Source organism: Pogona vitticeps, chromosome 15 (assembly GCF_051106095.1).
Source record: "Pogona vitticeps strain Pit_001003342236 chromosome 15, PviZW2.1, whole genome shotgun sequence".
Taxonomy (NCBI): domain Eukaryota; kingdom Metazoa; phylum Chordata; class Lepidosauria; order Squamata; family Agamidae; genus Pogona; species Pogona vitticeps.
The window spans coordinates 793,178-807,341 of NC_135797.1; the positions used below are offsets into that span (position 1 = coordinate 793,178).

The following is a 14,164-nucleotide window of genomic DNA, read 5'->3' on the forward strand; positions in this document are numbered from 1 at the left end:
GGGGGGGGAGGGTTATGTGTTCAGGAGGGGAAGAGATTCCAGGACCCACTTGATTTGGTGCAAATGTCTAGTGCAACCTGCCAGTAGGATCTGCTGTGCCATTTTATTTTACTTTAATTATTTAAGCCATGATTTTCTTGAACACATTGTTTGGAACATGAAAGAGCACATGAATGCCTCTCAGTCAGTGGCTTCTCTGAAGAGGCTGCTGGCTCTCTCTCTCCCCCCCCCCTTTCTTCCTCCTCCTCCTCCTCCTCTCACCCCCACCCCTCTTTCACTGTCTACTACCTCTTGGGTGTCTACTGGATCAGCCAATCGCTGGCCTCCTTAAGCTTCACACCATATAAGGGAAAGAAGAAGAGAGGAAATCCTGGTGCACCACATGTGCTCATGTGAGTATATGTGCGCTTGTGCATGCATGCACGCCTGCACACACACACACACACACACACACACACACACACACACACACACACACACACACACACTTAATCACCTGATCTGCAGAACAGACACTAATCTTATTAGAGGCGAGTGGCCCAAGAAAGCAGAGTTCCTGCTACTTTTTCCCACCTGCCTCTTCTTTCTCGTAGTGCCTTCTTTTCCTACTTGATTAAAAATAGTATCAAAACAATAATCCAGCTTGTTGTATACCAAGCAGTGTATAAATAGAGATGCCCCCCCCTCTCCAGGGGTGACAACACGGATGTATTGACCTTGTTATAGAGATAGAACAGAAAAAGAGAGAGATTGGTGAAGCATCAGACTCCACACAAGCATTCTTGAGATCCTAGCAGATTGTGGTTAATCATCTTTGTTAAGAACATCTATTACTTAATGCAACTGAATAAACAAAAATATTCAAATATTATCGAAGACCTTTCTGGCTACAGCCTTCTTCATTTGTTCCAAATCAGGGCACACTGTTAAAAGTTACCCTGAATTCTCCAGCCAGCCTTGCCAGGGTGAGAGTTGCAGCCGCCCAAAGGGAAGGTCCCAAAAGAAAGAGGCCAGAGCCCTCCCCTCCGGTCCCCACACGAGATTGCCCCACAACTCTGCTCCAGACGAAGCTAAAACACAAGCAGCTCCTCTGTTCTGTTCTGGTCTTGCTTCTGCCCTTTCCAAATTTTCCCCTTGGCTCCGAGGAAACAGCGGGCGAAATTGTGTTCATTTGCCTGGTTCCTCTTTTATGAAATTCCTGTCTGCAAGCGAGGGCTCCGTCAGGTCAGCGCACGCCAGTCAAAAATCCCCAACCCCCCCCAACCCCGTTTTGCTCTGCCTGAAGTTGTGGTTTGGAGGGATTTGCAAAAATAGATAATTTATCTCTTCCCTTTTGTTTGTTTGTCTACCAAGACAAGATTGCGGAAATAAGTGTGTCTATGAGGAGGCTGTTTAAACAAACAAAGAGCAAGAGAGCGAGGGGGAGAAAAAGGTGGAACCTTTAAAAAACAATCATTCCAAACAATCTACACGGGGGGGGGGGAATAGGTGGCAAGGCACGGAAAGGAGAGAGCCCGGCACCCACCTGGCCTTGGGCAGCAATGGTGTGTGTGTGGGGGGGTGAAGCTTAGAGGCAGAGGTCCTGCTTTGTATAAGTAGTCCAAGCTTCAGTTCTTCAAAGCTCTGGCCCCAAAGATCCCCCCCTCCTTGGTCTCAAAGAGTGGGGCTAGAAAGGCATTCCTTGCCTGGGGGGGATGTTTAAAGAGTGGCCACCACACTGAGTAGCCAGTGCCAGGCCAGAATGGACAGCAGCTCCCATAATCCAGTGGCAGCAGGCATGTCATTTAGGGCATGTGGGGTGCCACCCCTTCTCAGACTCAGGAACAACAACACACACCCCTGTCATTCCACGCAGGCCGGCCGGCCTGCCTGCCTGCCTGCCTGCCTGCCTGCCTGCCTGCCCGCCTTCCCCCTGGCTGGGGGGCAGAAGGTCTCTGCTTAAGTCAAGGCCAACCTGCCAGCCCACCTCTGTGAATAGACTGGTGTGTCCTCATATGTACTGGTGAGCGTGAATCCCACTTTGGTCTCTGGCTCTGTTCATGGGTAATTGGCTGCTTTCTTCCCCGCCAACCTCAGCGGACACCAGATGCCTCCGCCATTGTGGCCACGGGGGATTCTGGGATATGTAGTCCAAAACAAGGGCCATTACAGAACCCTGGCTCCCAATCCAAAGAAGGCAGTTTCGGTTTGTGAGAGACTGGAACCCGTGGCTGCTGACCCCCCCCCATGCACAGCGGCCGTGGACCCCATGCGTGTTAGCTGCCCCTCTTTGTGTCCATGTCTGTTTTTAGCTATTCAAGTATCAGCATCTCCCAAAAAAACAACAACACCTTTCTTTTCTCCTCAAGACTCCTACTCAGTTGCATAATTAATTGTGTAAGTGATATAAAACATGCCTCTGTTAACACATACACCAAATGCTCATCTGGGTCTTGAGGCTTACCTCTTCTCCCCGCCCCCTCCTATCCCTCTGCTTTGATTTCAGCAAACGGGGCTCCGTCGGCTTCGCCATTTAGATAATTAGAGACTGCCAGATGGTTTGGAACGTGCTCTATACAATCCTCTTTATCTAGTCATCACAGAGCTGTGGGACCTGCACCTCTCCGTCCTTTGCCGTGGCAAAACACCTGGCTAGTTTCAGTTTTGCAAAGAAACCTCAATACCCCCTCTCCAATTTCCCCCTCTACCATAATTAATCAATTAATCCCTTCACTCATCCATGAGATGGACGGATTTAATTCTGAAAGTGCACGTCTCTTCTAATCACTACTGGATAATAATAATTTAGACTGGACCACCTACCACCACACTCCGGGTTTTTGCTGGATGCTGCCTCCAGAGGCTGAGATGCCTTAGTGTTCCAGAGATGTGATTCAGGCGGAACTTCATGGCCGAAAAATGACACTTGCCTATGGAGCAGGTCTTTTGGGCTATAGCTCCCAGCATGGCCTGCAGAGAGGGTCGTTGGTGGGCAGAGGAGGAGCGACGCAAGGGGCCTTGGCACTGACTAGGGGACCTTCTGTTGTTATAGCATGGGCATCAGGCGATGCCCCGCTAGGTATGCCGTCTCCCTCTTCGCCAAGACTTGCTGCTACCAGGAGACGGTCAAGGCAAAGAGAGGCTACTGGGCGTTCTTGTCTTCTTCATTTTGCAGAGCTCACGGGCCGTGAGGGAGTCAGGCCAAAAAGTGGGCGCTCAGCCACGGACCCCCTTCTTGCAGTGTGGGCCTTAGCAGGTGCCCAACGAGGCTGACTTTTGGCCTTCCTGGGTGGATCAGGCAAACTGAGTTTTTTCTTCCCTGACTTTGGCGCTCTGCTCAAGAGAGACAGAGAGGTCAGGGCCTGAGCTATAGCATGTTTGTCGCCAGGCTCCCTTATTCCTCCGCACGCCCTGCTGCTCTCTTCTTTTCACAGCCCCATCATGAACCTATCAATTGATTTTTTTTTCCATTTGGAAAGAACTGTGAAGGGACCATGAGGTTCAAGGTGAAATTAGATCAGCCTGAAACACATCCCTGGCAAGTGTTTGATCCTGTTATCCAGCCTCTTCCTTCAAAGATCCGATGAAGGCATTTCTGAGGCTTTACTCAGCTGTTTGTTCCTTGCTTTCCCAGCGAGAGAGCCCCGGCTGCCCATCTGCTTCCTGTCAACAGACGGCCATACACATGCGCTTGCCTGCAGAACGGCAGCCTGCAAAAGGTGGTTGCTAAGGCTCAATTCCAGCTACACAGGGCTGACAGGCCAGCATAGGTAGGACTTGGGGAAATAATTAAATCAAAACAAGCCATAGAATATACTTCTTCTCCTGCCGCCAAGCAGCTCCAGGCTTGGCCGGTTCCTAGGTGAGCGAATTTTGGAGATTCTTCTCCTCGCTCATATCCCCTTATGCTGCTTGTCTTTTTTTGACAAATACTCTCAGCAGATTTTGAGAATCCTCTTTTTTTCCAGGAGAGCCTGTGCCCAAGTAAGACAAGAGTCCCTGAAACGGTGCCTCACATCATTTTATACTTCTCCTGTATTAGGCTCTGAGATGTCGTTTCATCCATCCTCTTCTGGTTAGTTTATTCAGACGAGAGACTGATCATTGCAATGTTTGTCAAACAAGGTTCCTTTTGCCCCTGGGCAGATGGTTCAGTTTGTGTGTGTGTGTGTCACTACACGTATTAGAGTTTAACTATGCTCTAACTGGATATGCGGTACATTTGATTTTTTTCTCATCTTGCTCTCTGATATTCAGACTTTGCTGTTCTAAATTAAAAGACACTGGTAGTACAATTTTGGAAATGTTGGCTACACAAATAACTAATAACCTAACCCATCAGTTTGGCTGAGACTAACGAACATATGATTCATCTCCTCTCAAAACTGTCTCTACGTAAATTGTATACAGTATTTAATTCCAAAAGTGCTTGAATGTTCTTGTTTTCCTTTGGCCTCTCCATCCCTTTCTACTTCGTGTGTCATGTCTCTCAGTTCATAAGCTCAGGGAGGCATCCAAAAGTCCCCACCTTATCCTTAGAACAAAGCTGTGAAGGATGTCAGGCCGAAAGAGCGAGTGATTCACCTGGAGTCACCTGATCCGGCCTTTCCAAATCACTGTTCTGGTTGGGGCAGCCACCCAGACACCTGAGTTGCAATCTTTCCACCCCAGGGTGCAGGCAACAGGAGACTGGGAAGGTGGTCTGTTATGGACAACACTGTAATTCTTTGGGTGTTCAACTAAGCTATGTTCAAGTAGGTTAAATGTGCTGGTTCTAAGCTAGTTGGCAAGTCATGGAAGCAGACATGAAAGGAGAAAGCAGTCCTAGTGAAACTCAATATACAGACACAAGGGCGACATTTTGCAAGACATAAAAAAAAGTATGCGGGGGTTTCAAACAGAAGGAGGTCACCATGTTGATGAAATGAATCAGTGACATGTTCAGGAAAAAGAGGAGGAGTTCCGGACTGCAAGGGAAGGGAGGAGGTGGAAAACCCAGTTCACTGTCAACTGGGTCAATGGGTTAGTGGATGAAGAAGCTTTGAAGGATAATACATGTTATTATTTCATGCATGGATTATGAGTATGGTAATTTGAGCTCCTATCTAGATTGCCTTTATCATGCAAAAGGCAAGCTCTGTTGCATTCCCCAGCCAGTCTGATCTAAAATATGTTTTCTAAAGAGTATGTTGCTCGGTGAATTTACTATTGAAGACTTCTTTCTGTCTCTTGTGGTATCCTTCCTCTGATCTCTTTCCTAGCTTCCCTCTCTATCTCTCCCTTGTCTCGGTTGTGCCAGCCCCCGCTAGCTACTTTTCCAACTTTGTATTCGAGGGATCAGTTAGGATCCCACAGCCACTTGCTAGATCTACTCTTTAGTAACAGCCCCAAATAAAAGACGAAGACGATAAATACCCCTGGTCTTTCTATGACTGCATGTGACAGGGTAAACTTCTAATGCCTTTGTCATGATCTTGCGAAGCCTAGGAAAGTTTCGGTATTGAACTAATAACAATTGTGTGCTGCCGAGTCAATTGTGACTTACACCGACCCTTTTCAGGGTTTTCCAAGTAGAGAGCACTCAGAAGTGGTTGACCATCGCCTTCTTCTGGGGGTGCACTGGGACTGTGTAGTTTTCCCCAAGGCTACCCAGGCTGCCTCTTCGCCTAAGAGGCACAGTAAAGGAAGCAAACTCCCAACTTCTGGCTCCCTAACTCTCTGAGATATCCAGAGCTTCCAGAATCCCATAGTACTTGAGGAATCTGAGTTGTACAGCTAAAGGAAATTTACAAACTCTGGATTCTTGTCAATAGCATCAACCAAAGGACATATCATCTCATAACACAGATTTCAAGTCAAAGTGAAATTGTAAAAAAGTTTGTAAATAAATGGTCTATAATCTGTTTTTCTTGTTGACCAAGTGAATTCAATGCTCGCAGCCCAATGTCCTTCATACATTACTATGACCAGAATTTAACATAGTTTTCCAGATGAAATTTAAATTAATAGATCTGAAGTTGAATTTTCCTTTGGGAAAAGGGAAAATTGCTAGCTTTGCCCAAGTTGGTTGCCCCCTCCCTTTTTCTAATGAAGTCAGTGAGATGGTTCTGGATGTCTACTTGTGTTATAAGATTCAGAGGCACTGAATGGAGAGAATACCCTTGTGTTCGCTTTGAAAATTTATACTTTTAATTAGGGCATTTCCCCCCTCTTGGCATAGGTTACCACAGTCTAGTGCGTTTTCCACACACCCCTCAATTCCCCAGAAGTACTGTGTGTTTTCTTCTTCTTCTTTTCTTCCTAAAGAAGAGAGACAGGAGCTTCTTTTCATCTGTTAATATCATTATACTCCTCCATATGCTCATGAGAATAAGGAGCATGAATAAATTCTTATCAAAACCAGAGGTTCCTCAGCAATAAATATTCAATCAGTTCCACAACATGAGTATGCCCAATTCTGCTTTTTTAAAAGAAGAGTTTGTCACTGACTTATCACTTGCAAAATATATTTGGTGCAGAGTTTATTCTCTAGCCATGTTTGAATGTTTTCTGTTTCCCATGGGCTTCTAACTACTAAATCAATGTCGGAATGTGTTTTGGTAAACACTCAAATCCTACATTAATTAAGCTATTCTTCTGACCTGGTACATAGCAGAATGCAAACCATGAGAATTTCATATCATTTTACAATAGCTGAAATCCTGCCTGTCTTTGCTTTATGTGTTCCCAAGTGACATCTGAACAACCATAATATGGTTTTCAAGGTGTGTGAGATATTCAGGGGGTGGTTTAACCACTGCCACCCTGATGTCAGTTTTCATACCTTAGAGGGGTTTTGAACCTTGTCTTGAGTCCTAGGCTGTCACACTACCCACTACACCCATACTGGCTCTCCAACACTTTAACTTCAACAATTTTTCATTTCCTCACCTCTCCAGTTGTGGGGAGATGATGCAAATATTTCCATGTTTTGAAATGAGAGGCAAATGCAGCTTTCTTGCAAAGTAGTCATTCATTAAGACATGAAGGCTGAAGTATAACGCAGTGAATTTTGCTCCAGGCTTTCTCAAATATTGAAAGGGGGGTGGGAAGAAAGATCCTAATTAATTCCCAGGATGCACTCATCACTCTGAGCTTGGGAAAAAAGACTTGGGAATGCCGGCTCGGGGGCTGGTTCTGGGGGCTTTCATCTGCCAAAAACAACTTTGAGCAAATATCCCATGCAAGAACAGTATTCAGTCTTTACTAGCCCAGAAATGCAAAGAGAAACACATTGGAAATCTGCTGGAGTGTTTGCAGTGTATTGTACGCCTGTCTGGAAATAAGAGCAATAATCTTAGTATCACAACGAAAGATTCTGTTTGAAAAGCCCCTTTCTAAAGATGGCCTAATCTTGACCCTGCAGCTTCTAGAGCTTCCTAGCAAGGGTAGCCCGTTAGATCAGTGTCACTGTGCACCACTAGACTGCAAGTGCGTTATTGCACAACAGAATTTGAAGGGCAAGCTGCCACTAGAGGCAGGAGGACATGTCAAGGAACTAGATGGACTGCTCTTCCTCCCAATGTAATTTATCCACTATTGATGTAAACATATAGTAGACAATCAAGCTTTGGGACATATTCAGCTGAGTTTAGTCTGATTTTATATGCAACCAAAGATGTACATTGGTATCTTGAAATCAGTAAAAACGGCTTTTAAAACTTTGCACCCGATGCATTGATAGCATAGAAAAGGTGCTTCTTGCAAAGGTCAGTTAGGTAATTAGAGCTGGGCTAGATCAATTCGGATTAGTTCTGATTGCATTGGACAGCCGTTCTCTCTCCTTCTCCCTCTCAGGAAAAGTACATATGGTACAAGGAAAGGGGCAACTAGCAGGTAGAAGGTATTAATCCAATGTCTAATTTTAACCTTGAGCCTATGCTTACAGATGCTGTCATAAGTCTATGTGAGTGGGAAACTGGATCGGCCCTTCTTATGCAATAAAGGTCACTTGCCTTTGCCACAGCAAACTAGGCATAGGAAGACATTTAGATTTAATCCAATTCAAATCTAAGGGAACCATTTCCCAGACATTTGTGGGAAGCTACAGTGTAAGCTGTAGCTCAGCTAGCTAATTCCACAGATCTGTGTCCCTGTGCATTACAGTAGCTAAATAGGGAGTCCCTTCATGAAATCTGCACACCTTCCCCTCTGATCTCCCTCAGTCTAGGTTAGCCCCATGACACTGTCCCCAAAACACTAGTGGGAGCGGGCAGTCAGAAAAAGTAAGGCTTACCCCTTAGTGCATTGATTCACCCTGGAAACCATCCTGAAAATGAAAGGAAGCAGTGCTGGTAAATCCCATTAATTTCTAACAGGAAGGGAAATTTCTAACCGGGACATTTGGGAGGGGGGCAGGGAAGAAGCACAACCTTCCTGTGGAAGGTGTGAAGAACATCCTATGGGATGGTTGCTGCTTGGCTACTGAACTTCTAGCGTTACTCTTCGAACCCTGACATTAATTAAAACACGACCTAGCCATACTGCTTTGCCTTTTCAGACAAATCATGGCTACCATCTCAGTTCAGCAGCCCGTTCTTTAAAGCCAAACATTAAGAGGACAAGGCTCGCTTTTATGGAATGATGACCACCACTACAACCCTGCCCTTGTGCCCTTTCTTTCTTTGAGATAAGGAGCATCTTTTTGGAACGGTTCCAGTTTTGACTGCCTTTTTTAGACTTATCCCTGCTGACTCACCGCTAGGGCTGACTTCTATGCGTATGCCGCCCCCTTGTGCCTGTTTCATAAGCGCATCATTACACTGCTGAGCTGAAGAACCAGCTGGTGAAGCCTTGAGCAAGATACATGGTCTCTCCCACCAAAGCCTATTTAAAAGCAAGATATGTTTACAGTCTTTTCCTTAATTATCACTGTAGTGATACTTTTAGAGATCAATGTGCATCTGCAGATCCAAAACACATGAATGCCAAAGATATGGTGGATCCAAAACCTTTGTCAAATCTCTTTGAGCATCCTTAAAGACTACAGAATGTTTCCAAACCAAGAGCTGGAAATGAGATTCCTTCCTACTGTTAGAAAATGAAATTGGCCACAACTGGAATGAGACAAAAATGTTTGTACTGCTAATTGCTAAGAGTAAGAAAAGTTTTTCTTCCCCTTATCGTGTACTACATATGCTCTAGCGACTGGCACATGAGAACAGAAAAGATTGCTTGGTGTCTCCGTAGCTGGGGGGTGGGGAGATTACTTTCTCAGTTTAAACTTGTATATGTTCCTTCTAGGACTACTTCTGCCAGAATGTGTATTTGCATGAAGCAATTTCCAGAAAAACGTAATTTATCAGAAATTATTTTAATGTTTCTTTCCCTATGTTATTTGTGAAATGACTAATTTTAAAACATGCAAATAAGCAGTGTGGGATATGGACAGAATACACGTTTCAATTCAGCCAAAGCTATATAGAACTAAATTATTCTTGTTGTATAATACTACGGCAGGATTGTTGTTGAACTGAAATGGTGACATGCTTCTAGAAAAGAAACACTCTGAATCCCACAACTTTTCAAACTTAAAATCCAGCAATATTAGAGAGGTCTCTTAAGTTGCTGGAGGGAAAGTGGTGGTCAAAGTGCTGGTTTCATTTGGAGACTGCAGCTGTATCCGCTTTTGCAACAGCTTCATAAGCATATTTAATTCATTTAGGAGCTCACGCATATAGGCGAGTCTTTCTTCTTTGGGCATGGAATTGGACGGATCTGATAAACGGTCTACCATTTCTGATAATCTCTCTTGAGTTTGTAAAGCCGTTATTGTAAAATGAACAGTGTGGCCTGATAGGGTGTCTGCAGCTTCTGCTTCTCTTTTCTCTGGGAATTTTCTTGTATACCTGCTGTCTATTGTTTTCTGCTCCTTTGTTTTTAACATGTTGCTCAGATATGTCTCCTCCAAATTGTTTTCATTAGTACGTGAACGGAAAAGGCTTCGCTTCAGTCTTTTCAACAATGTTCTCTGGCTGCTGGTTGGGGTAAAGCAAGAAGACAAACTTTAGGATAAGTCACACCTATCAGAGGGTTTTGTAGAAAGAAAGTGTGATTTCCTTTCTTTCCTTCAAATTTTAACACTTGTCCTTTCTGAGAGGTGATGATTTTCTCTGATTTTTATTGGCTTTCCTCCTTCCTCTTAAAAATATTATAACATTGCCTATGTTTTAGAATCATTACCACCAAAACATACATTTCTTATACAATTACGTACAGTCTCACTCCCCCCCCAACCTGCACTATGGATTTCTAAATTTTACCTTCACCACTGTGTGGGTTATTACATACACTTGCCTTTTAACTAACTTTCTGACAGCGGAGACCTGTCTGTATATAGGACGTGGCTCTGCCCTCCTCACAAACTCAAAAAATTCTGCCTTTCTTTTCTTGAAAGAGTTTCTGTCTGTCTTGTTAGGTATCTGGTGCTTCTTTTTCTGCAAAATACAGTACCATTGTTGAGTAAAATATGAAGAAATTGGTCTTTGCAACAAACTCGGATGCAAAACTGGAATACAGTACTGCTGTGCAACAACTTAGTGATGTCCTGCACACTTCCTGAACCCTCTTCCCAGTACATCAGTGGCATGACAGAAACTGAGCGGCCTGTTGCCTCCTCCCCCCCTTCCTCCAACCCTGTGAAAAAAAGGCAGGACAAAGAAAGGGGAGGCACAACTGATGCCAAACCCACAAGGAGAATCTTTAGCCCTGTCTCTCATTCATGAAAATGACAAGGAGCCTGAAATACACAGGGAAACAATTACAACATTACACAGCTACATGAGCATTAAAGCAATCCACCCCATTTTGCATGCAACAATTTGTTTTCCTATTCTAGCATGTGTTTACCTGCCATGCTAACATCTCTGGACTGATGGGCTGCAAATCACTCAGAATCATGCACTTCAGATCATTAGATTCTTGGACAGCCTGGGGCATATAAAACCCAAATGGTGCCTCTATGAAAAGAAGTTGTGGCAAATAATTATAATTTTAAAAACCCTTCTGGAAGACAGAGGTTACTCCTAAACCTTCTTTCAAAAGCCAAACAATAAATGGTAAGTTTGGCTTTTGAAGTAAATTTCTTCCCATAAAAACGTGTAAAGCATTTTAAAAGAAACTCCATGGAAAGGGCCGACTTCGTATTGACAGATCCAAAGTATTTACTAGTCTGATTTGTTTTTTAAAAAAACATAGGATGAATCTTTGGACATCAGGTTTCATTCCGAAGCAATGTCCCCTCAACTCAGTGGGGCTTCTTCCAGAAACTGCTTGGTTTTGATTCCACCCTTGGGCAGACTTTGATGAGACTTGACCAATATTATTCTGGCTTTGCTACTCTACCAGTGGTGGGCATAAATTGGTGGCAACCACCAATCAGCAAGTTTTTTTTTTTTTTTTTTGGTACCTGATCGCTTTTGCAGTATAATAACAACATCTGGGTGAAGCTGCCACTCTTTCACAGATTCTGCATGAAACTTTTCCAGCCATTTAAACTGAGCCTTCAAAAGACAAAGAATTGGTAAAAGTATTGTATTCAGACTAGTGAAAGAAAAGTCACAAATATGAAATGCTCTTGGGGTCTATTAGGGTCACCATAAGTCAGCTATATGTTAATGGCACATAACACACATAGGTGTTGGCTCGTAAGAAGATGAGAACCACGGGAGTGGAGTGGATAATGTCGAACTAGGGCTGAGCAGACCAGGGTTCAAATCCCTGCTCAGTCATGGAAACTGGCAAGGAGAGTAGAATGGGTAAAACGGCTCCTTTAAAAATCCCGCATACATCAGAAACCTTACTAGTGTTGCTGTAAGCCAGAATGTACACAACATACACAGAAGAAAATACAAATTCAACTAATAAAAATATAAATGACTTTTCTTTGTAGCTCCACGCACTTCACCCACCATACTTATTAGTATGCTGTAATAGTTACAATAAGTTTTTATCAAGTACAACTTCATGATTAGTCCAGCATGGCAGCATATCACAACATCCTGACAAATTTCAATTTGAGTATAAAAAACATTGATCTATGCTCAAGGTGAGTTGGATGGAAAGCCTATGTTTTTGTATGGTCATATTTTAGAAACACCCCAAAATAATTTCTGCTTACAAGGACAATCTGAATAGCTTAGTTTCTTACGACTTCTGGATTTATTCTTATGAAACATGGTATATTCTTAATTTTGACTTAAATCATCCTTACCTCAGCATTCTTAATATAACATAAGACAAAGTCTTTAATAGTTGCTTAGTACTAAAAACAAAAAGGAACTTTACCTGATCCTTTATTCTATTAGCTAGGGAAGGGAAAAAAAGGGGTAGAAAGTTGAATAATTCATCAAGGCAATTAGAAGAATACTAACTGCATGCTTCTTTTGCATACAGTTACTTCAAGAATTGAAACCGAACCTTTACCCTTTTATAAAGAATGACAAAAAATAAAACAAATAGATATTGATCTAGCCTGCAGAACTACAGTACATCGTTTTGAATTTATTTAATGTGAATGCTGCCTCAACGTGAACAAATATTTTATTCCAAATACACACTGTTGCGATTTGCCAAAATAACCTTGGACACTTGTAAGCAATATCCAGGCTCCACTATCTTAATAAGTGGTTTATATTTTCAGCGTGTTTGTTTTATTATTTCTTTCATCACTACCACTTTTCACTCAAATCTATGGATTCTCCCCTGACATCTATTTTAACTAATCTGTTTCTCAAAGACTAGTTCTTTCAACTGACAGGTGGTTTATCTTATCTGCAAAAATTATTCTTTCTCCACTTTGCACCACCCTCATAAGATCTATCTGCAGCAGCAAAGTTTCGACTCCTAATCTGTCTGCCCCAGAAAACACATTTGCTCCCACAGGCTGTTCGGGCTGAAAAATGGCAAAAGGATATAAAATGCAACTCAAGTAGCCTTGACCTGAATAGGCATCTGCCATGAATTTTTCAGACTCTGATCTAAAGTTTTTCTATACTATCCATGAAGGGCTGGTGCACAGCCTTAGAAAGTGAGACTTCACTCACAAAAGCTTACGATTAGTGTGATTTTTTCCCTGTTGTTCAATAAAGGTTTCTCCTTACTCCTGCATTTGTGTAATTCTGAACCACACAGCCTTTTCTTAATTCTGACTGTATGAGGTGACTGCAACAAAAATGACAAATTGACTCATAGTACCTTCAAGACCAAGCAAGTTTTTAAGGGGACAAGTTTTGGGGAATCGCTCTTTAGTTTATGTAAACATTGTGAAAATGATGCCAGACATTATGTGTGATTCTTCCAAGATGCTACAAGACAAGAGTTGTTCAGGAAAAACGAATCAGTTTAAAAATTCTTATTATTTATGGGTTACTGAGACTACAGTACTGGGTTGTAATCCAGCAAACCAAGTGTCCAAAGATACCATACAAAAGTTTATTTTCTTGTGACAATTCTGTTACTAAATGACTTCCGCCCAAATTGTGTGGGTGGACTGCTTTAATTTTACCCCTATACACTGTTTCTTGATTGCAGAAATACAATCTGTACACAGTCTTACCTAAAATGTGGTAAAAAGAGGCTATTAAGAGAAAAACCCTAAATGTCCCATTACTGGCTCCTAAGGCCATAATGTACAGGTAAAGTAGCAGGATCTTTTTAAAGAGATGAAGGAAGAGAAGAAAGCCATAAAATGTGGAATCCTAGCTGCCTTAATGCATAAATATCGATCCCAGTTTTTAAAGAAATTGCGAAATTAACGTAATAAACTGCATGTGGGCCAGTTTTGGTGCCTAAACTTCCTTCCAACAGGGTGTTTTTCAGTCAGGAGAGAAACCCAGAAAAAGGGAATTGTGTACATTCAGTCCAAAAACGACAACGTTAGTAGATTTCCCTGTTTGAAGTCTGAGGGCAAGTGAAATAAATCAGTTTTGGCTTTAAAAAACAAAAACAAAACCCTAGACGCCCGGGAAGACCCTTTTCCAACCCCCCATTTTCTCCAACGTCGCCCCTAAACGCGCGCCGTCTGAGGCAAACCCCTCCGGCACAAAAGGGGGATAACAAACAGCAGTTGGAAAAGCGCGGGAAAGAGAATGAGGGGGAGGGAGGCGGCGCCCCTCCCTGTCGGTTTCTTGCCCCGCCAAGCGCAGCC

The 14,164-nt window shown here is 43.1% G+C and overlaps 1 protein-coding gene across 4 annotated transcripts; it reads right to left on the minus strand.

Moving 5' to 3' along the window:
- Window positions 1–6,514: 6,514 nt before the first annotated feature.
- On the minus strand, window positions 6,515–14,164 carry LOC110081519 (uncharacterized). 4 transcript variants are annotated; one of them, XM_078382167.1, is made up of 5 exons: window positions 13,574–14,164; window positions 12,304–12,323; window positions 11,426–11,519; window positions 10,867–10,976; window positions 6,515–9,995 (listed from the first exon to the last, which is right to left on the minus strand). In XM_078382167.1, the coding sequence occupies exons 1-5, from the start codon at window positions 13,641–13,643 to the stop codon at window positions 9,939–9,941; spliced, it is 351 nt and encodes a 116-aa protein (XP_078238293.1). In that variant the 5' UTR covers window positions 13,644–14,164; the 3' UTR covers window positions 6,515–9,938. The 4 variants fall into 4 exon arrangements, 1 of the variants encoding a protein (XP_078238293.1); XR_013539403.1 differs by adding an exon at window positions 10,315–10,454 and having other exon boundaries at window positions 10,867–11,519; window positions 12,304–14,164; XR_012082138.2 differs by lacking the exons at window positions 12,304–12,323; window positions 13,574–14,164 and adding an exon at window positions 10,315–10,454 and having other exon boundaries at window positions 11,426–12,249.